The following is a 24,178-nucleotide window of genomic DNA, read 5'->3' on the forward strand; positions in this document are numbered from 1 at the left end:
ACGTACTACTGGTCTTTGTATACCTAGCAATTATCTCAAGACCTGGCAAGTTCTCAATAAACATTTATTAAACGAATGAATGAAATTTAGGAGCAATCTAGTCATAGATCTATATTAAATCCTGTGAGAAAATCCATAAAATTGAAGAACATAAGCTAATTTATACCTTACTCGTTAGATCAGAAACATAACATCTGATTCATAAATTTAGTGTGGACATTTAAACACAGTCACCTTAAATTCAAACGGCAGAAAATGGCCAAAATTACTTTTTATTTTTGGCTAGCCATGCATGTACTCCATAGCTATCCCTTACCTTTATTCCATCTTGAGCTTCTCCTAATTACAAACATTTATTGAGTGGAGGATGAGTTAGGAATGGGACAAAGGGTAAAGTGAGGCTGAGTGTAACGGATTGAATTGCATCCCTCCCACAAAAGTGTATGTCAACTTGGCTAGTCTGTGATTCCCAGTATTGTGTGATTGTCCACCATTTTGTCATTTAATGTGATTTTCCTATGTGTTGTAAATCCTACCTCTATGATGTTAGTGAGGTGGAATTAGTGGTAGTTATGTTAATGAGGCAGGACTCAATCTACAAGATTAGGTCATGTCTTAAATCAATCTCTTTTAAGAAATAAAAGAGAGAAGCAAGCAGAGAGACATGGGGACCTCATACCACCAAGAAAGTAGCGCCAAGAGCAGCACATGTCCTTCTGGACCCAGGGTCCCAGCTCTGAGAAGCTCCTTGACTAGTGAAGATTGACGACAAGGACCTTCTCCCAGAGCCAACAGAGAGAGAAAGCCTTTCCTGGAGCTGACACCCTGAATTTGGACTTAGCCTCCTAGACTGTGAGAGAATAAATCTCTCTTTGTTAAAGCCATCCACTGATGGTATTTCTGTTACAGCAGCACTAGATAACTAAGACACTGAGGGATTAGATAAGTGACAATGTGACTCTCCAGGCCAGTGAATAGCTATTACACAATATTGGGTTACATTTCCTAAAAGATGAAAACATTTAATGACTAATTTTTAGGCTGTGTCAAAATATTAATGACATCAAAATGGCTTGATTAAAACATGTACTCATTTAATCTCAACAACAACAGTGTCAAGTAAACTGAGCTTGTCATTTCTCTTTTAGAGAAGAGGAAATGAAGGATATTTATCTTTACTTAGCTGGGATTTTTAAGTGTGACTTAACTTTTTAAAATTCAGTATACTGGGCTAATAATGCTATTTTATCACCGCTAAGAGCAGCTATTTGTTTTGAAGTCGTTGTTAGATTTAAAAGTACTCCTTAAATTCTGAAAGGCAATACTGAGTGATTTTCAAACCCTCCAGAGTGAGGGAGATTTGTTTGCTTATTGTTAAGTATTTGAATGACTAACTTGCTCTTTGAAAAGCAGAGGTATGGAATCAAAGGCCCAATTGTGCAGACTCCTTCTCTTTGGTCATTATTCAGACTGGTTCCCAGCATGCTGCAGTCCAAAGGAAAGAGTCCAAGCTTTGTTTAAATATCAGGGGTTAAAGAGCTTACTCAGCACACGTTATAAACTCATATTAGTGTAGCTTATATTCATCATTTTGGTAGCTCCTTGTATGAAACAGTCTTAGGTTTATGGGAATATTCTCAGAATATACAAAGCACCTCCCTGACTAGCTATAATGAAAATGTCTTTTCATTATTATCCTCTCTCTTGAAAGACCCCTGGAATATGCAGGTCTTTAGACATGACTGAATCCCGGGTAAGAATTTTACAGAAATGCAGCCTTCTTCTTCTTCCTATTTTTTTAAGGAGGGGTGGGAAAGAGGGGAAATTTCAGAATGAACCTGGTCCTTGTTGCTCACCTTCCCAGGACTGGTGAAGACAGTCACTCTTAGGGGAACACTCAATAATTTGTTGTCTGTTTCAGCATCTGGAAGAACGAGAGTGTGTTGCAGCAGTCTGATTATCTGAAAGAATGTTCCCTGAACTTCTCAATTCAAAAAAGACTCCACAGAGTGGAGACACAAATAAGAGCGCCAAGGGACGCTTGGCATGTCAACCCAACCCACAAAAAGACAGGGCTCTTCTAAGGATGTAAGAATCATATCTACCTTTTGGGTAAAAGAGGTGGAATGGAAAGAAGGGATTCTGGAGCAGATATGCCAGAAGAATAATCCCAACGCAGAGCCTTTCGCACAAGGTCATCTTGGCAGGTGCACCAGCATAAAAAGCATTCGCTTTTTCTCTGGTAAAGTAAGGTTTACTTGGCAGTTTACGACAATGATGTCCTAGTTTACGGCAGTCCAGCTGACCCTGAACTGCGGCACGGCAAATACGCCAGCCGGTCTCTCGCCCCCACCTCCTTTCCATTCCCGGGGGATTGGAGTAGCGCTGGAGTCGCTGACGCCATCCCTTCTCGCCCCTGGCTTGCTGGGAGCATGCGCTTCCTTCCTCACTTCCTCTCAAGGAGGGAGGTGAGAAGGAGGCTACGCCCTGGCGGACCAGCGGTCGGCTTCGAGTCACAGAACTTCAGCACTCACGGGGCGGACAGCGCTCTCCTCCACCTGAAGACCTGACTCCCGAGCTTCTCGAGCCTTTCTAACCCCATCTCTCCTCAGCCGCGCAGACAGACCTCCCGGCTACTCTCCCCGCCCGCATCCGCCCACCTGGCGCTTCCTGTTTTTAGTCCTCCTTTTCATTCATAACAAAAGCTACAGCTCGGGAGCCCGGCGCCAAGCGTGGCAGAATGGGGCTCCTTTGGACTGGCACCTGGATTATGATGTTGGTACTCTACAGCCCAGTTCAAGCTTTCCCCAAACCGGGAGGCAGCCAAGGTATGTGCACAGTTTTCTTCCGTCCTCCTCATTTCTCCGTGAAAAGGTAAAGTTTGACATAATCCGTGAGCTGTAAATCAGCTTGTCTCATTTTCCAATCAAATCATATCCATGCATATTGACAGAGAAATCTATTGGAATTTAGAGACCCAAGGTATATTTTTCCCCCTCACTTTTTAAATGATAGAGTAAAAACATGGGTTGTTTTGAAATATCTTATTTTGAAAAGGGGGGATGTGGCTTTTCTGCCTAATAAAGCAGCTTGGATTTTTTTCTAGTTGTTTTACAACCTTTCTCAGATATTCTATTCATATCGTGTGCAGTGGATGATGAAGGACCTCTTAGTTTGCCAATAATACCAATTCAAATTATGTTCTGGCTACTTGAGAACAGCTAGTAAGTCAAGTTTTAGAACTAAATGTTAGATATTTGGTCAGAACAAAAGAAGTGTGATTCTGTTAACTCAGGAAATACACTAGGATAAGCAAGGCAACGTTGATAATCATTGTTATTGTATAATCTTGATCATCTTCGTTAATATATATTTATGTTTCGTACTCATCCAACAATCTTTCTCCTAATATTTCTTTTTCTTTTTTAAAAGGTTTTATTAATTAGAGACATTGTGTCTTCCTAATGCACAATTAAATTTATATTTGTGTGTTTTACTCTAGACAAATCCATACATAATAGACAATTAAGTGCAGAAAGACCTTTGAATGAACAGGTAGGTCAAAAGTGAAATTATAAATGCTATTATTTCCTTAATAGTAAATTTACAGAAAATAAGATGATAAATATAATCTTGGTAATTTCTATGCCCTGAGAGTTATATACATTGTTCTATATAATACATAGAGCTGGCTCTGTATTAACCCAGTTAGCTCAACATCACATCCACTCTATTGTAAGATGGTTTAATTTACCGGAGATTTAGCTGTTCCGATATTATAAGAAGAAAAGAGTTAATATTTACAGAGTATCTGCACTTTAATTTATCTCATTTAATTCTTACAACAAAGCTTTGAGAAAGAAATTTCTGTCTACATTTTATAATTGAGAAAACTAAGTCCCATGGAGGTTAAATCATTTGAATGTGACAGTTGGTAAATACTGGAGCAATGATTTAAAATTCAGTTTATCCCCTCTCTACTTCACAGATTGCTGAAGCAGAAAAGATTAAAAATATATACCCACCAGGTAAAAGTTCTTTTAATTTAATTTTTATTTATATTTCTATTAATTTAAATAATGTAGGCCTAGAGTATCTTAACTAAAATCACATGTTGGGTTTGGGGGCTTTTCATCCAGAAAACAACGCAGGAGAAAGCAATTATTCCTTTGCTGATAACTTGACCCTACTAAAGGCAATAACAGAAAAACAAAAAATTGAGAAGGAAAAACAATCCATAAGAAGCTCCCCATATGATAATAAATTGAATGTGGACGATGTTGATTCAACCAAGAATCGAAGAGTAATTGATGATTATGATTCTACTAAAAGTGGGCTGGATCATAAATTTCAAGGTAAATGAGGAAAAAAATAACTTTTTGTTACGTATATTCTCTAATTTGGAGTTCCCTATTTTTGATTAAGAGAGAATCCTATATTTTAAAAATATCTCTTCTACACTCATAATCCTGTATTAGTCAAGTCCAAAACTGAGATAAAGCCCAAATTGACTGGTAAGGCATAAAGCAAGGATTTGAACCAGTTCATTCCAGTTTGAACCCCTGCTGAGAATTTGCGTTTCCACCCCCGATATGTTGAATCCGAATCTACAGTTTAACAAAATCCCCAGGTGATTCTTATGTATAATAAATTTTGAGAACCACTGCTCTACCTAGTGGTTCTCAGACTTGGTCCCTGTCTTAGTTATCTAGTGCTGCTGTAACAGAAATACCACAAGTGGATGGATTTAACAAACACAAGTTTAATCTCTCACAGCTGAAGAGGCTAGAAGTCCACATTCAGGTTGCCAGCTCTAGAGGAAGGCTTTCTCTCTCTGTCGGTTCTGAGGGAAGGTCCTTGTCATCAATCTTCCCCTGGTCTTGGAGCTTCTCAGCACAGGGACCCTGGGTCCAAAGGAAGCTCTGTGTTCTCAGGGCTTCCTTCTTGGTGGCATGAGGTCCGTCTCCTCTCTGCTTGACTCTTTCATATCTCAAAAGAGATTGACTCAGGGTACAACCTAATCCTGTAAATTGTGCCCTGCCTCATTAACATAACTGCCTCTAATCCTGCCTCATTAATATCATAGAGGTTAGGATTTACAACACATAGGATAATCACATCAGATCACAAAATGGAGGACAACCACACAATACCGGGGAATCATGACCTATCCAAGTTGACACGCATTTTTGAGGGACACAGTTCAATCCATAACAGTCCCTAGCCAGCAGCATTAGCATCACCTGGGAACTTGTTAGAAGTGCAAATTCTCAACAGGGGTTCAAACCAGAGCAAACTGGTTTGAAGCCCTGGTACAAAGCCCCAGTTCCAGAGGCCCAAGTTTTATTTTCTCTTCAAAGATTTTTTTAATGATGGTTTGGAAACTTTAAAAATCTACTCTCTATTTTTGTTATTGAATTCATTTTAAGATTCTGATTTATTTTAACCATTAGTGCAAACAAAATATCATAATTTCAAATAATTAAATTAATAAAATGCCCCCCAAAAGGTCAAAAACATCCATTATTTCCTTTTCCATGTTCCTCTAGCTATATCCTTTCTCCCAAGGCCATCTTAACATTGTCCAAAACCTCAATTGCCATCCGCTGTCCCATGTCACCAGCCCAGACTTCTCTGAGGTATAGACCTCTGTATCTGTCTACTTAATATTTTCCCTTAAATGTCTCAGAAGTGCCTCCAACTTAACGTGTCCAAGATTATACTCAGTATCTATGTCCACCTCACAACTAGTCCTCTTATAGTGCTCTTTTCCTAGGAAGGGCACTACTCTCCATCCAGTCTTCAAGGCAGAAACCTGGGAGTCAAACTAACTCTTGTTTTCTCTTCCCCTTATCTCTCAATCCAGTCCACCAAATCTTATCCATTTTACTTCCTCTGTATCTCTCAAGTCTTCTCTCTATCCCAAATCACCACCATCCTAGTCCAAATTACAATCGTGTCTCACTTGAACCACAGCAAAGTCTTCTAACAGACCTCCCAGCATCTACTCTGCCCCTCTCCAACTCATTCTTCATGTAGCAGCCAGAGTGATCTTTTCAGTACACAAATAATGAACATGTCACTCTTTTACATAAAACCCTTTAGTATATTCACGTTTCTCTCAGGATGAACACCAAAATCCTTGATATGGCTTCCGTTGCCCTGCATGGACTGGCTCCTGTCTATATCTCTGGGTTCATCTGGCCCACATGATCTGATAGAAACCTTGTACCATTTCCTGGTGGTACTTATTGTGATGTGCAATTTTACATTCTTACGTGTATCTCTCTCCAAACTAAACTCAGTGTCTCTCCAAAACTAAACCGAAAATTTTACGAGAAAACGGATGTTGTAACCTCAGTATCTGGAAGCTCATGAATCCATTGAATGGATTTGTGAATGAATCAATGACAAATGAAAGAATACATGCGGGAATAAACGAACTGCTGTATCTAGACATTGAGGAAGGAAGTGTGTTTTCCATTTTGTGGACCAGTGCTTAGGTGTGACTACAAGTTTTCTTATATGTCCTTATTTTGTTCCCCAGCCACAAGAGAATTATGCTGATTATCTCTGCCAGAAAACAAGTGCTAATGAAATGTCCTTCCTTAGGACATCATAGCCTGAGGAAAGTTCAGAAGTATATTGTATGTGTGTGGGATGAGGTGGAAGTGATGGTTTATGTTTTGACATATTTCATATTGTGTGCTGCTCAGGGAAATTGTTTGTTTTTTAATCTTGAATTCTACTTTTCAACCTAAATACTTGGACTAGAAATCAGAAGAGACTGGGCATATCTGCATACAAAAATAGATTCAACTACTTTGACTGAACTGACCATTTGATTTAGGAAGAAAAAAATTAGTCTAATGTTTGTTTGACTGAACTGACTGGTCAAACTGATTGTGCACTCAGGCGAAGCACAGATCTGTTTGTGATTTGGCCACCAACTTGGGCAACTTATTTTTAATTTGTTCAACAAATTATCACTATCCCAAGTGGTTTCAGAAGTACCAAGTAGTCCTGATAGTTCTAGGTTTACCCTAGGAGTCATGTAACTCTACCTGAGATCAGAGAAGCTGGGCCCAGGTTCTTAGAGAGAATGGTTTATGGGTGAGCTTCTGGTTTCCCCTCACATCTTAGAAGTCCCAATATCAGAGAGATTGGGACCACCAAGGTGAATAGAATGCCAGAGGCATGTATACTTGCATCCCAGAAGGGAGGGTGAGGGTGCTTTTCCAGACCTAGTCACACCTTTGGTAAAACTCCAAAGGGCTTGGGCTGTGGGACTCACAAAGTCTCCTTCCTTTTCAGCATTCACTATAGTATGAGTGATTCAGGATTTTCCCAAGTTTCTTTTATGTGGTGCTTTGGTGCTCCTGTGTGCATTTACCCAACAAATATTTATTAAGTAATTATTATGTACCAACTATCAACTAGACAGTGAGCTCCATGAAGTCAGGGACCATGCTGAACCTATTCACCACTCTATTTCCAGTGTCTGGTAAATATTAAGACTTCAATAAAAATTTATTGAATAAATCAGTGCCAAGTGTCATATTAGATACTGGGGATTCAAAACATAACTAGGCAGATGATGATTTGAGACATGGCCCTTTGACATCCACTTAGAATATCGTGGGTACTTAGCAGAAGTTATAAATGTTGAACCCTTGTTTGGCTTCTCTCTGAGGAGGGTGAAACAGCCCTCATGAGCAGTAGGGAAGTCATTATGAGTAACTCCATCCATGCTAGAAGAGTCAGGGGAAACCAGTGGAAGAAACACCCAGGTGCTCCACTATTAACCCATCTACCAGAGCTCTGATAGGGGAGGTGCCCAAGATCCTGGTGCAAGAGAACACAGCAGTGAACGGAGGAAAGGCTATTTTTTTGGCATGTTGCTAACATTCTCCCTGTTGTGAAGTAAATGAACTGAAAAAGTCATTTCAGTTATTTTCGAGGACCAGCAGGCAACCAATATTCTTCCTTTTTCAGATCCTGAGGGATTAGTAGGAAGGGAAATAAATTATTCCACCTCTGCATATACCCGGGCAGTTTCTGCTCCACATATTCCCAAGAGCCTAACTTCCAGCCCACAAATGGAAAAATCATACCTAAATAATATTGAGGGTGCTCCTGAAAAATAGATGATGAAACTAATTCTCAGCCAGCCAGGAGGGGACCTGATGTTATGTTTTTTTCTTAGGGGCTTTTCTGCTCATTTGTCACTCTGATATACACAGGGCTCTCAGCTCATGGGTTGGCCAACAACTTAGCTGTTATACAGAGTCTGAGAACTTCCAGTTCTCTGGGTATAGTCACCTCTCTCATTTCCCTTAAGCTTCTTTCCAAACAACCCAAGGACGATGTTCTGCCTGTGGCTGCTCACACCTCTATCTCCATAGAGTCTGGAGAAACCAAGGGAGAACTTCCTTGCTCTGAATCCCCGAAGCCATGGAAGAAAAGAACAAGGTCTGAACAGGACTATCGAGTCTTTCTTTTTTTGAGTGAATGAAGATTAATTGGGTAGAATCTGGCCAGGAGTTCAACTTCCATTTTCTCTAGAAGATAACGCATTGACTTTTATATAGTGCTTTGCAATTTACAAGGTGCTTTTACTTCTTATTTCATCTGATCCTCACAACAACCCCATGAAATAGATATTCTCATTATTCTCCTTATACGGGTCCAAGGACATATAGATAACAAGAGGCTTCACTGGGGATAAAATTCTGATTTTTTCCCATCTGCCTAGAGGTGACAGAAAGTTAAGTGCCTTGTACACTTGATCTGTTTGATGTAGTATAGATTGGAAAAGACCAACTGATTCTTGGTAATTCTCCATGGATTTAGTGCAGTGCTTCATTGCCACATCCCATCCTGTGTCCTCTTTCTCTCATAATCAGCCTTGCCTTAGTCTGAATTAGTGCTGCCAAATGTATTCCCAAGGATGCATACATATTTGCATGCTTCTCTGCAAAGATTTACATATTGTTTTGCACAAATCTGTTGCCACATTTAAAAAGTTTGAATTCTAGACACATAAAAAAAAAATAAGTTCCCTATTCTCTGGAGAGCAAGGCTTGTCACATTAAGCTCCCTTACATAAAGGCACTCTGACACATGTTCAATTAGAAGTAAATATTTACTCCAGGTAAGTCATAAAATCTTCAGTACATGTTCTCTAATTCTAGGTTTGAAGCATGTTCCTCCACCCCTAGCCAAGGAGTTTGCCTGCAAAGGGAGTACATGTAGGGAATATTACCGATCTACTCTCTGCACAGAAATGAAATATCACATTATATAATGTATAGAAGGTATTTTGAACTATGTGGCATACTATATAAATACAGCATACTATCAAAATAATATAAATAAATAATATAAAAATTGTATTATTAGTGATAATAATAAATGGAGGGGTCTTTTGTATTGTTTTCTGCTCTTCCTTCCTCTTAAAATCACCTAATATTTCAAAGTGTCCATTATTGTCCTAGTTTCTTAACTTGAAGTCTAATTCAAAGCAAGAGTTTATGCAGACCAAACACCACCATACCTATAATCCAAAGATATGTACATGAATGAAGTATAGATTATAAATAGAATATGATCCATGAAATAGGTCTGTGATCACTATGATGTGAAATTGTGGTTGCTCTGTCTAGATGACCCAGATGGCCTTCATCAACTAGATGGAACTCCTCTAACTGCTGAAGACATTGTTCAGAAAATTGCTACCAGGATTTATGAGGAAAATGACAGAGGAGTGTTTGACAAGATTGTTTCTAAACTGCTGAATCTTGGCCTAGTAAGTCATATGTATGAGAGTAAATTAAATTCTTAGTACAGTTTGGAGGATGCCAAGAAGCCAAGCCACTTGATTCAAGTACCCAAATGTTTACAGTGCTTCTATTTTGTACTAGGCTCAGTAGATTTCAAGGACAAGTAAGGTACTATTCTTTCCCTCTAGCAGTTTATGGTCTGTCAGAGGAACGAGACCAACACACACACAACCGCACGCAAGCTGTGTAAGACCCGTAAGAGCAGTTCAGCATGCAAGAGGATGGGTTGTATCCAGTTGGGCAGTAAGGAAAGGCTTCAGACGAGGAGGTGCTTGAAATGGTAGGATTTTAACCAGTAGAAGTAAAAGACGTGTGTGTAGTGAGAAGGAAATAACATGAACAAAGGCACATAATGTGTGTTTGCGACACGCCAGACAATCCAATTTGACCCCACCTTAGCTTGGCCCACCAGCCCTGACGTAGCCCTGGCAGGCTTTAGGAGGGTGCTAACTTTGTGGGGTTTCAAAGGTCACCTGTGATCTGCAGCTGTCCAGGGGGCAACTCTTAAGCTGTTTCTCAAAGTAAATGGTCCAAGGGCTCCAACAGAAGGGACTGACCACCTGCAATGGTGGGCCCAAAGACACTTCTGCCTAGGAGTGCTGAGTAGCCCCTATAACAGCCAGCATATAGAAGAAGCATAAATGAGTGCTTTCCAGAAAGAGGGTGCAGAAGATTCTCCCCTCCTTTAAAAAGATGTGTTCAACTACAGAGTTCAGTCTAGATATTTTTTGAAATCACAAAAATGGAAATAGCAGTTATATATGTTTTGCCTCTTTATAACAGATCACAGAAAACCAGGCACACACACTGGAAGATGAAGTAGCAGAGGTTTTACAAAAATTAATCTCAAAGGAAGCCAACAATTATGAGGAGGAGCCCAATAAACCCACAAGCAGAACTGAGAGCCAGGCTGGGAAAATCCCTGAGAAAGCGGTATGGCTATGTAAATGTATGTGTAGATGATGTGTGTGTGTTTATGTGTGCATGGGTATACTTGTGTCTTTATATAATTAACACGTTGCTTGGTGCCAAAGAAGATTTGGGGGATGTGGCATTTTTACCCACTTAAAGTGTATATTCACGAACTGCCAATAAGTTAATATATATAAACCTTATCCCAAATACAGAAAGAATAAAAAAAGTTAATAGGCTTATGGTCCTGTTTTAGAGGAAGGTAGGAAAAAGCAGAAATTGACTCTGAAGTTTTTACTAGATGGTCTAAAAACAGGGCTTCGAACTGGCTTGAACCCTTGCTGAGAATTTGCATTTCCACCCCAGATATACTGAATCAGAATCTACATTTTAACAAGATCCCCAGGTGATTCTTACGTATAATAGATTTTGAGAACCACTGCTCTACTGTTGGTTCTCAGAATTGGTCCCTAACCAGCAGCATGAGCATCACCTGGGAACTTGTTAAAAATGCAAATTCTTAGCAGGGGTTCGAATTGGAATGAACCAGTTCAAAGCCCTGCCTAAAAGCTCTCTTTGCTCTCCCTACTTCCTATTCCCACCAGCTGCTACCTTTTTAATAGCTTTTGAAGGTCCACCCACTCATATCTTTCTAGATTTATCAAAGAACTCATAACTTTCACTCAAGCTGAAACTGACGTAGCTATTTTCATGATCCCTCACTCCCATTATGTCTTCCTTATTCACCCATTCTAAAATGTCCATATGCTTGAACTGTTCACTCATGTTATCTAAATGCATTAATTATCCTATTCTTTCAACAAATATTGGGTACTGTGTATCAAACTGATGTTAAAAAAAAAAAAAAAAGCGTTGCTGTCAAGTGGATTCCAACTCATAGCAACTGTATAGGACGGAGTACAACTGCCCTGTAGGATTTCTGAGGAGCAGCTGGTGGATTCGAACTGCTGAGACCTTTCGGTTAGCAGCTGTAGTTCTTAACCACCGCGCCACTAGGGCTCCCAAGCTGATGTGCTGCTCATTTAAAAAGACATAATCCCTGCTCATGAAGCTAATGGTCTAGTGGAAGAGGTAGATGTTCTTCAAATAGTCATACTATTTTAATTACAGCTGCATTAAGTTCTTTGAAGAAAGAAATGTGGTTCTATAAGCCCTTTTAAAACGGAACTTTTCATGGACTTAGGCTCAGAGAAGTGACTTGAGCTGAGAATTGAAGGCTGAATCATGAACCTGAGGGGCAGCATGTAGAGATGGATGTATGGGGTACCCAAGCAACAGAAGCAAGGATAGTGTGATGGTACACAGAGAGTTATGAGAGATGAGGTTGGAAAGGCAGATCCAGGGCAGACCATGCAGGGCCTTGTGAGACATATATGTGAGTTCTGACCTTTATCGGAAGTGATAAGAAAACACAGAAATATTTTAAGCAAATGAGCTACATGATCAGATTTTTTGAAAGATAACTCTGGCTACAATGGGGAGAATGCTGTGTGGGGAATGGATTGAAGGTGGGTAGCATACCAGTTAGAAGGTGAGAGATGAAGGCAGCCTGGACTAGTGTGGAATAGGGGAGAAGGAGAGATGTGTACAAATTTGGGATGAATTTTGAAAGTAGATCAACTGAGCTACTGGTGGGTTGGATGGGGGAAGGAAGAAGAAGAGGCAAGAGAGGCTGTTAGATTCCTGTCTAGTTCACTGAGTTGAGAATAGGCCATTCACTAAGATAGGGAACATAAGACAAGGATCAAGTCTGGGAGTCTTGTATAACCTTCCAGAGAGCCCTTAAAATGTCACCAAAAAATCCTTAAAGTGTCACTGTTCTGCTAGTGTTAGACATTCTGGCAGGCTCTCCTGTACTGTGGCACTATCCCTCTTGGGATAGTCTATGAACTCAAAGTTCCCCTCCTCGGTGAAAGGCAGTTTTATGAGGAGAGACTCAGGAGAACTGAAGGAGGGGACTTGACTGGTGCAGGAAACTAGAAATTCCCTATCTATTCTCACCAGAGAAGGATCCAGGGTCTATAGGGGTTTTCCTGGAGATGGATGCCTCTCCCTAAGTCCCTGCCTGCATACTTTTCCATGTGGCTGGATGACCACATGCCTAGAGAAGGGTTTGAACCTGCAGGAGCTTGCAAAGGAGGAGGCATTCTTGCACTTTACATTCAAGGGCACCACAGAAGAAAAAATCGAGCTGGAGTTCCATTAGTTCTAACAAAATATTTTTTATCATTTCTTTTCCCACTGGAGACTCCACTGGCAACAATTCAAGATGGTTTTACTAATGGAGAAAATGATGAAACAGTATCTAACACCTTAACCTTGATGAATGGCTTGGAAAGGAGAACTAAAACCTACAGTGAAGACAACTTTGAGGAACTCCAATATTTCCCAAACTTCTATGCATTACTGAAAAGCATTGATTCAGGTAATCACTTGTTTCTGACCATGTGGAACAGAAACAGCTATTCCAGGAAATGTGTGGGAGTGTGTGTGTGTGTTCTGTTTTCAGTTTCTAAATGCAGTCTTCAGTGACACACACTGTGGGCTCAGGAAAATAGCTCACATCGATTTTTATTTTTTTAAAGACATGTATTAGTCATGGAAATATTCAGGAAAGGTGGAGTTTCTGGATAATTTAATGTTCTTGTTGACAGAAGATTCATTTATTTTTTCAATAGTTACTGAACATGTGCTGCATACAAGGTACCGGAGTGAACCTTGTACAGATACGTGATTGAATCAGACAGTGTCTCTTCCCTTACCCGGTTCAACCCCAACTCTTATTGCAATTTTTGTTTTAAAAGTCTTCATTAATTTTCCTCCCTTAGTGGAATCAGTACGTGGAACATAACATCCTTTTTTAGATGATTCAGGATGTTGCTTTGTAGACATTTTTAGCATCAGCCTTCAAATGAGTTAAAGTGGAGGACATTGGTCTAAAGGAGGTCAGGAGCCCAAAACATACTTGGATAATTATTTGATTTCTGAAAATAAAGTCGTTAATGTGTCTTGCTCTTTTTCCTAAGGATTTCAGTTCATGTTTATTTTTGGCTAGTCTGTGAGGAGGGTCATAATGGGCAGTTTCTGTTGTTATTGTCCAGGCAGATCCCTGTACTGTCTTAGTGACTTTTCCTCTCCACGTTCAAAGATTCAGCCCCCAAATGAACATGTGTATGATGTTACTGTAATTGTCAAATATTTGTCCATAAAGTAACCTTAGAGTGAGCTTTCATTTCTGGAGAACATCCATTGTCCTTCAATTCCAGACGTTAGCCAGATGGCACCAGGCCCTCTGCTGGTGCTTGCAAGGTTTGTACATCTTAAGGCTTCATCCTGAGCCATCTTGCCCCATTGATTGGCAGGTGCCCAGCTCAGAATCTCTGTCATCCTGGTGAGTCACTTCTTGTCCATAAAGGGCATCGGTGCAATATCAAATACTGATACAGATGTGACCTTGGGCAAATGTCATGGCTGAAGTTATCATTTGCTACACTTTTCCAACCACTTTTGCCCCACCTCTTCTCTTACCTTTCCTCCCTCCCAACCATGAGTTGTTTTTTTTTTTTAATTCTACTGTACTTCATGTCCTTTATTTGTTTTTATCTTGCCATTACCTTCATGCTATTCCTTATTGCATTTATTTTTCTAGAATTTTAATTTAAATACTTATACTGAGGTCTTTGACAACATTCATTCTTCTCAAGGGTTTTGAGAAAGATCTGAACCAACTGAGAAATAATAAACCAGGTCGAAACTCAAAATATCATCTGTATTACTGATAAAAGCTGTGTTATAGCTTAGTGTGAGAGCCAAAAATGGGCTTGCCCACTCCCTGCTCCTCAGTCTAGACCTTGGAACAGCCAGTCCCAGGGAAAGTTTGAGTCTGTAGATTAGGCATGTCCCCCAGGTCCCTGCCTTCCACTGTTCTAGGGGAACAGGGAGAAGAAAGATTCCAAATCCCTCATCAGCTGAGAAATATAGACTAATGGCTATTGCCCACCAGCCACATCTGTGGGGATGATGAAAAGGTGAGGAAAATCCCTCTTCATGGTAACTATGCCAAATATGAAGGGTTTACAAGAAACTGTTAATAGTGGTTACCTATAGGGAATAGAAAGGAGCCCTGGTGGCACAGTGGTTAAGCGCTCGGCTGTTAACTGAAAGGTCGGCGGTTCCAACTCACCAGCCACTCTGTGGGAGGAAGACGTGACAGTCTGCTTCTATAAAGATTTACAGCTTTGGAAACCCTATGGAGCAGTTCTACCGTTTCCTATAGGGTTGCTATGAGTTGGAATCGACTGGAGAGCAGAGGGTTTTTTTTTTTTTTTTTTAAATAGGGAGTAGGAGTTGAAGTGAGAGTAAGGAAGAGAATCTTTTCACTTTTATTTACTTCTGTCCTTTAGGGTTGCTATGAGTCGGAATTGACTCAACGGCAACAAGTTTGGTTGGTACTATTGGAATATTTTTACTATATGCATATATTCTTTTAAATAAAATAGAGTTTAAATAGGAATATATGCTACTATTAAAAAAATCAACCTTCCATTTTAAAAATAAAAATGCACGTGTGTTCTTATTTTCATATATTAAGGTTAATTAATGACTACATCCCATGTAGCTATTCTCTTACTCTTCAGGTCTGTCCTGAGCATATCATTGGTTTCAAAAGATGCCATTGGACACTTTTTTCTTGCCCTCAACTACTCAATGGCCCAAGTAGAGGAAAGTTATTGGAACACCAGTCTTCTTTTTTGAGTTCATATTCTCTTGGATTGAAAAGTGTCTCTTTATCTATTAATAAAATCTTTTAGATTAATTAAACCTTGACGAAGTTATAATTGATCATTTTTGGGGAGAAAGGTTAGTATGCAAACATTGTTCTGCATTCCCAATTAAGTCTTAAGACTTTTTGTAAATTAAATACATGTGGTTTTAGCTATAAATGTAGCGAGAAATACTTCAATAAGATACGGTACTTCATAAGCTGACATTGAAAGATGAGCTGTATTCCACTAGTTTTTATTTAATTATTTTGTCTTTTTATATAGAAAAAGAGGCAAAAGAGAAAGAAACACTGATTACTATTATGAAAACATTGATTGACTTTGTGAAGATGATGGTAAAATATGGCACAATATCTCCAGAAGAAGGCGTTTCTTACCTTGGTGAGAGTTCTGTCTGTTTTGTTTATACTGTAGTTGTTTTCATTGTTCAAACTGAATTAGAGATTTGGCAATAATTACCTCACTAATTCGATAATTTATGCCAGAAGAGCCTGAATTATCTAGGTAATTAGAATCACTCACCTGGACGGCTGCAATCTCACATCCTCACAGTATAGCAATCCCGTGGAAAGAGAGCCTCTTTCTCCCAATGGTTCTGTCATTGAGTCTCTTTGACTGGCTTCGGTCATATGCTTAGGCTTGAACCAATCACTATAGCCAGGGAGCTAGAAGACCCTGATTAGCTAGGCCTAGGTTATGCGGCCACTGATGGAGTCAGATGTGTGAGAGTGGGAGAGGGCTGAGTTCTCCGAAGGAAAATCAAGGTGCAGTAACCAAAAGATGTTGAGTAAGTCAAAACCACAGGTGTTCACTACAGGTACCATTGCTGGGATTGTGCCAGCAGTGGCAAGGACTTCTGCAATGAACTTAGAGGAGGCTGAACTTGAGGATCTCCAACTGTGTGACTTTCCAGAGTCTGTGATTCTCAGAAATAAAGTCAAGGTCCAGTCATCTGAGTAGGAGTGTGACTGTTATGGAATTGCTATTGTGGTATTTCTGGCAGATTTACATGTTGTTAGTGAAAGTTTGATAATATCTTTCAGAAAATAAAATTGTACTTCTTTCTCTCTTCCCTCCAGAAAACTTGGATGAAATGATTGCTCTTCAGACCAAGAACAAGCTAGATAAAAATGCTACTGACAATAAAAGCCAGCTTTTACCAGGTATGATTTACTTAACTTTTTTTCTAGCTTTTAGAACTCCTTTTGAGTGGTAAAAATGAACTTCAGTAAACACTGATAAAGAATTACAGATTTTAAAAAGTCTTAAATCTGAAATCCAACTGTAGGATTAAGCAGATGTAAATTAAATATACTTGGCTATTTTGTGGCCAGTCTGGGCATAGAAATCTGACCCCAAGAAGCATTGTAAAGTAATGTATGGTTTTACTGAAGATTTCTTGAGGAGGTGGCTGGTGGGAAAGGAAGAGACTACATCACAAAACTGAGCAGTCCTTCCTAAAATTCACATTTAGGTATATCTCTCTCTCCCTAGATTACCACTTCTCCAAACTTCTGTCCCTGGTCATCTGTCTCCTCCCAGCTATCCTTCCTTCCCAGCTCTCCTGTCCAAGGTCTTCTCTTCTCTCCTCCGGGGTGGTTCTGTGCCCTTATGTAGTACAAGTTCTTCTGGTCTGCATCTCCATTCATCACGTTGCTCAGCATAGCAAACACCACAGAGCTGAGCTGTGCAAAGGAGCCCCCTTTTAAAAGGGGAGGGTGAAGCAAAACGAGGAAACATTGCAAATTCTAATATGTTAATATTTTGCAGGGCTTCCAAACTGGATTCGTTCTGGTTTGAACCCCTGCTGAGAATTTGCATTTCTGCAAGTTTCCTGGTGAGAATTTCATTTCTAACAAGTTTCCAGGAAGTTATACATAAGAATCACCTGGGGATCTTGTTAAAATGTAGATTCTGATTCAGTATATCTGATATGGAAATGCAAATTCTCATCAGGGAACTTGTTAGAAATGCAAATTCTCAGCAAGAGTTCAGACCTGCATGAACAGGTTCGAAGCCCTGGTATTTTGTCCCTATCACAGAAATTATCTACATCCACCTGATGGCATGAGAAGCAGCCATTAAAAATGGTGATTTCAAGGAGTTTTTAATAACCTGAAAAATATTGATGTTGATGACAAAAGCAAGGAACAAAACTGTACCACAGCTATAAAAATAAGTATACCTAAAAAAAGGAAAAAAGAAACGTACTACAGTACTAGTAGTGGGTGCGTCGGCATAATGAGACAATGATTTCTTTTTTTTCTTCTTTACTGTATTTTCTATTTTTTATGTAATAAAAACTCCTTTTACTGGGAAAGTTTATTGTTAGACTACTGGAGGTTCCTACTTCATTGACTACAGGGATGCATTACAATTGTCGTCAACTGGCTACCTCCTTCACAGTTTGTAATTTTTTAAAATTCAACATAGGATTTTCTAAAAGGAAATACAGTTATTTTTAAGTGAGACATGAGCAGTATGGAATCAAACACTTCATATTTACTTGAGGGCTCAACATATCCAGCTTAATGGCCTACACTGATTAAAGTAGGGAAGATAATCCAAGCTCTGATGCCACAGGTGGCCAAATGGAAAGAACACTGAATCTGGAAAGCTGGGGATTTGACTCGGCTCTTCTGCTAACTCAGTAGGTGACCTTAGGCAAATCATTTCCCCTCTCTGGGCCTCAGTTTCCTCGTCTGTGAAATGAGGGGATTGGACTAGAGAATTGCTAAACTCCCTTTCAGCTCAGAAAATTATTGAACCTCAAACTGTGCCTTTTAAATAAAGCTTATTTCTACATTAGGAATTAATTGATAGGAGATATAGTTGTAATAGTGCATAATCTAATTATAGTGCCATCCGAGAAGAGTCATGAAGAGACAGACAGTACCAAGGAAGAAGCAGCTAAGATGGAAAAGGAATATGGAACCTTGCAGGATTCCACAAAAGATGATAACTCCAACCCAGGAGGAAAGACAGAAGAACCAAAAGGTATGAATTGCCAGCTTGAGGTTGGCAATGAAATTGAGGAAGCAAAAACTTTCACAGTACCTGGAAGAGTAGTTAAAAAGCCAGCCCCACCAACCTGAGAAATTAGCATGATCTGTATAGAAAGATGTAGCAACTTTGCTGAAAGGTACCTTTATTTGAATAGCAATCCTTTTAAATGATCATGAGTCTCCGGGAATGGCAAGTTGGTTTCATCTTTAGTGTCTTCCTAAGTGGCTTTTGCACTTAGGAAGGAATACTAACTACCATTTGTGTATTGTTTAATGTCTAATTTATAATCTTATGACATTATTAAGCAATCATTTCTTTAAACTTAATCAATACTCCTCTAAATAGTCACATCCTACTTATTCAACAAGGTCATCAAAATTTATAGATTTAAGAAGACAAATTTTCTTAATAATTTAAGCAGTGATTGCACCATGACAAAAACTTTCAAGGACTTGAATCAAAATCACAAATCCAATATATCAAATTTTCTTAAATAATCCAAATACCTTAAAAAACAAAAAAGGTACCTACACACAAACTAGCCCAATAATTATGAAACTAATTGATACCCTTTCATCAAAACCAGTCACAGAGATGTTGATACTATGGATTTTACTTTGTGACTTATTTTCTCCTTATTCTTATACCTTATGGGGATCCAATTTTTACTCTGCCCTAGTAAGTCTACCAGAAACAAAATTTACACCTTTCTAAGATTTTAGAAACTTTACCAGACTCCCAAAGAAAAAGATCCAGTGATGTTGCAAGTTCTATGTTGCTAACCTTTTGATTTCAGGACAGAATGTGTGATTTAGTTGCATAGTCTGGTGGTTCAAATCTCTTTTCTTACAAAGTGGTGCATGATGGAAAATTTACATCCCTATCTCTCAGGTGGATATTCTTTTTCTGAAAATTTTTTTTACCAGAAGTTATGAACAGATGGCTTGCATCTACCTTATTTTTTTGTCATTATGATATGTTGACCTCTTTGGTATAATTGGAACCTTACTTACATCTTATCAATGTCTCATTAGTAAGATCATCTAGAGGTTTTATTCCCTGGGAGCTGAGGAAGTGGGTCAGTGCATTTAGCTCTCTATTTTGTAGGGGAAGCATGAGTGGGAGGAGGATTCAGCTAATTTATCATCTGAAAACACACCATTGGGCTCTCTTTTCATTGGTTATTATGCATAACCATCAGCAGCACCAAACTGATGGACCTTGTTTTTTTTTTTTTGCTATGATATTATATGAGACCACAAGGGCCAGTCAGGCCTTCCTGACAGGTTCCCCCACCCAATCTCTCTTGCTTTCACAGACAGAAACAGGTTCAAATTCATACTTGATAATAGATTCATGCTTAACAATGTCTGGGTAGGAAGTAGAGAAGAAACAAACTAGCTATGTATTTAATGCCGCATAACTTAATAAAGTCATAAAAATTACAATTTCCTTTTTATATTAATACTACCTTTTTGAGGACTTCATATTAACTTTTCCACTGTGTAAGTTGTTCCAGTTGACTATTATTATTGTTGTTGTTTTATGCTTAAATTGTCAACAGCTTGGGCAGTGGAAGCTCCCCTAAAGTGCTCCTTTGTCCTTTTAGCCCTTCCCTCGGTGGTTTTTAAAGCATTTTTGCTCTCTGGCAACAACACAATATTAGACCCACCCTGAATTTTCCTGTCCCAAGACTTCAAATTAATTCCGCTTCAAGGAGGTCTGATTCCTTTTGGTAGAGAATAGTATTAGAGACCTGGGTTATAAGTGTGCCAGATGAGTGAAGTTGGACAAATGTGCTGTTTCTGTTTCAGCTATTGGGACTTTTATTTTCTTTTGAGACAGGCCTAAAAAACAATTTTTTTCTTCAGATTAGAAGTTGATTTTTTTCTATCATGTAAAATTTTATATTATTCTACCCTTCTTTTCTCTAACATGGATTTTATAGACCATCACAATTTTCTCTACATGGACATAGCTGACATACCAACTCCAGTTGTTTTGTGATGGCCTATGTTGAAAAGGGGTATGAGGCCACATCTGGGCTGAGGAAGAAAGAATGTTGGAATGATTAATTAATGATGTTTGTCGTGGTCAAGAGAAGGGAGAACTGGAGATATAAGTGCCATGTTCGCTGACCGTGTAGGCAAGTCACACTACCTTGATACTTCTGCTCAACCCTAGGTCTACTTTGGATGAGTGGTGAACTTCTGAAAGATAGCCAACTGGGGAAAGAGTGGTCCTGGGCCCTGAGACAGAGAGGCAGTGAGTGGCAGCACAGAGCACTGCAGCTCACCCCAAGAAGAACCCAGCATGCCTGAGTTGCTCCCTTTGCGAGCAACCTGTGTGTCATAACTGTAGTTGCCTCGCATGTGGCAGCAAGCCAGTGTCAAGGTCCTATGATTTGTTGAGTCAGCCCACTGAGTGCTTAAGACAACACTTTAAATCACTGTGCACTAGGCATGGGTGCTAACAGGTCTCTTTGCTTTTTTAGGAAAACATTATATAAAAAAGGAATATAAAAGAGATGATTCTTGGTAGCCCACTGTTGCCTGTTTGGATGTGAGAGTTGGGGGGGACTAGTGATGTCAGATGGTAAAGAGTCGAGGAGAGTGGAACCCCATCCATTTATTGTTACTCTTTGTAATGCCTCCTGTGAAACCCTAGAAAGAGGGGAGGTACCTGGGGCTAAATTTAGTTTTCCCCCCTCCACTCTTCAGAGATTTAATTTATTCATGCTACTTCTGACCTCTGTTACTCTGGGACAAGGACAGTGGATTCTAAAACAGTTTAGAAAGCAATCTGAGTTTAAGTTAAGGAGCAACATTTCTTTAAGAAAAAATGTAATTAATCTCCAATGGGCATATGAAGACATATATATTTGTATTCACAGTTGCTTCATTTACACTGTTTTCAAAGGCCATTTTGCTTCTCTTTTACAAAGCCTGGTGAGAAAACACCTATTGTCTTCAGGCAGAAAAATGAAAACACCTATGTGGATGAAGGCAGGATTGACTGGGTTTCCTGAAACATCTATTCAGCAGTAAATAACCATTTATTCTGATAGCATGCCTGCCACTGTGCTTAGGAAGTAGAGATACAAAAGGAATATAAGAAGCAATACTTGCCTTTGAAGACTCAAATATGTTTCAAAATGACCTGAGACTAGTTCTTCACCTGTATGTAGGCAAGTCCAGCCCAGGCCACATACGTGTTGGCCCGCACATCCTCCTTATTGATGAGCCAGGTGTGTGTAGAACAGGCTCCCTTAGAAGAGATGAGGTAATGGGTCAGCTAAAATCACTTAAGAAAATAATTATAAGCAGGATGCATTGGTAGGAGTATCTATAGGGAGGCTATTGTGCTCTTACAACGTGAGGTGATGGCCCCATCCAACCACAGCAAATATTTATTAACCATGCCAAGCACTGTGCTGAGTCCTATAAAGAATATAAATATGTAAAATATGTATTATATTAAATATAAATTTAATAATAATACCCTGCATTTATATCATTCTTCAGGTTTTTTACAAAGCAAGTTTAAATGCATCTCATTTCAGGTTTAATGTAAAAAAAAATCCAATTTAATTACCAATGATAAAAAAATGACACATTTCAAATATAGTTTAGGAAACTAAAGTCTCGCTTTCTACAGGGGCTCACATTAAGAATAATATTTTTAAATATTAATTTCTAAGTGGTACAGTTATTTAAATAATTCAATAATTATTTGTAAATTTAGGGCTATGCCAATGAAATAGAAATTTCTGCTTTCAACTGTATCTATAAAGTTGCTTAATTTTTCAAGTTAATGGCTGTCTGGAACCAAAGAAGAATACTTTAAAACTTATTCCATTATCTAAGTATGTCTCTTTTTGCCAGTTGGATGTTTACTCATTTATTTCTGACTTATGAGTCACTGAAACTCTTTTTTAAAAATCATCCAAGGGGTAAGATAAGCATTATGACACCCGTAAACTCATTCCAGTGCTATCATTTATCAAGATTATGACTAAATAATAGAATTAATTTGAAAAATGTAATCTCTAAGGTACCTTTCGCCTAAACATCCTATGACCCCCATATCTTCTTTTCAGAAGCAGAAAGAGAAGTTAGCCAATTCAACGAATAAGTGTTAATAAATTGACTAACTCATGTGGATGTTCTTATTTTTTAAATAACGTGGATATTAGAGGAGAAAATTCATGCCTCCATTCAGGTCTCAGGGCACTCTGCTAGAAATGTCCTAAAACATGGAGTCTGATCTTCCCCCCAGTGAGTCAGGAGCACAGCACGTCAGGCGTGGAAGACCTGCATACCAGCACAGGTTTTTCAAGGATACTGAAGGATAATTCTTCCCACATGTAGAAACCATGAACCCTTTCTTAGAAATCGACCCCTTAATTTACAAATGTAATTTACAAATTACAAGGCTCAGAAGATGCAGTGACTTGCCCAAGGTGTCCTAGCCAAAGGGTGGCGGAACTGGGTCTTCAGCCTGTGTCTCCTGATTCCCAATCCAGTGTTCTTCACAGTATTCAATGCTGCATTTTGTGAGCATGTAAAACGTTATCATTCGGCAGATATTCTCAGTGAATTGAATGGCTCTGTGGCCCATGTAGGCACCCATGGTATCAGTATCAGAACTATCATCATGTAATCTTTACATAATAAGCACAGTATCACACTTATTTTTTATAAAGACTCTTTTAAAAGATCTAATATTTTTAGCATATCCAGTGTTCAGTAGGTTAACTCTACTGATTTCTATACTTTTTGGAGTCAGGACAGCACATGGGAGTCACGAAAAATTCATGTATTTAAAAAGGGCGCTCCTTGTGCAGTGCTGAAAACCAAAAGAGCCAGAAGGCAGGTCTGCGTCCTGCCTCTGGCCCTCTTCCCATCTGCTTTGGCATGTGTTTGAAGGTTTGTGCCATATTACCTCAGCCATGAGCTGCTTTTTTCCAAAGAAAGCTGAAATAGATTGGGAAAAAAAAGTCCAGCTTTCCAAAGTGGACTCTCATGGGCTTTCAGTGCACTCTGTGTAAATAAATATTTCACTTTACAGCTCCCTCCCAGAGGGGAAGATGGAAACAGGAACCAGCTGCTTCTCTCAGAGAGCAGAGGAACGCCTGGTTTTATTCCTGTTGTTGCTGGTGACTCAGTTAATGTGTGGAGGCCCCACCCAATCCTCGGGGCAGTGGTCCGCAAGCTTTGCTGAACACTGGAGTCTCCTCAAAATTGTTAAAAATACTGATGGCCTTCCTATCCCCCAGACATTCTGTTTTGATTGATACAGGGAGCAACTTGAACATTGGGATTTTTTTTTTATTGTACTTTAGATGAAGGTTTACAGAACAAATAATTTCTCATTAAACAGTACACATACTGTTGTATTACATTGGTTAACAACCCCATGACATGTCAACACTGTCCGTTCTCAGCCTTGGGTTCCCTATTACCAGCTTTCCTGTCACCTGCTGCCTTCTAGTCGTTGTCCCTGGACTGTTGTGCTCCATTAGTCTCGTTTTGTTTTATGGGGTCTGTCTAATCTTTGGCTGAAGGGTGAACCTCAGGAGTGACTTCATTACTGAACTAAAAGGGTGTCCGG

At 39.3% G+C, this 24,178-nt stretch overlaps 1 protein-coding gene across 1 annotated transcript in view; it reads left to right on the top strand.

Annotated features, from left to right (window-relative positions):
- The first annotated feature begins 2,358 nt into the window (after positions 1-2,358).
- Positions 2,359-24,178, top strand: part of SCG3 (secretogranin III) — a 30,975-nt gene continuing 9,155 nt past the window's right edge. Inside the window, exons 1-10 of the mRNA XM_004377665.2 lie at positions 2,359-2,828; positions 3,503-3,555; positions 3,989-4,028; positions 4,140-4,355; positions 9,666-9,808; positions 10,626-10,775; positions 13,023-13,200; positions 15,824-15,940; positions 16,639-16,722; positions 18,419-18,556. Coding sequence (XP_004377722.1) covers positions 2,741-2,828; positions 3,503-3,555; positions 3,989-4,028; positions 4,140-4,355; positions 9,666-9,808; positions 10,626-10,775; positions 13,023-13,200; positions 15,824-15,940; positions 16,639-16,722; positions 18,419-18,556 — 1,207 coding nt within the window. The 5' untranslated portion in view covers positions 2,359-2,740. The remainder of the gene's footprint in view (positions 2,829-3,502; positions 3,556-3,988; positions 4,029-4,139; positions 4,356-9,665; positions 9,809-10,625; positions 10,776-13,022; positions 13,201-15,823; positions 15,941-16,638; positions 16,723-18,418; positions 18,557-24,178) is intronic.

Source organism: Trichechus manatus, unplaced genomic scaffold (assembly GCF_000243295.1).
Source record: "Trichechus manatus latirostris isolate Lorelei unplaced genomic scaffold, TriManLat1.0 scaffold00052, whole genome shotgun sequence".
NCBI classification, from domain to species: Eukaryota; Metazoa; Chordata; class Mammalia; order Sirenia; family Trichechidae; genus Trichechus; species Trichechus manatus.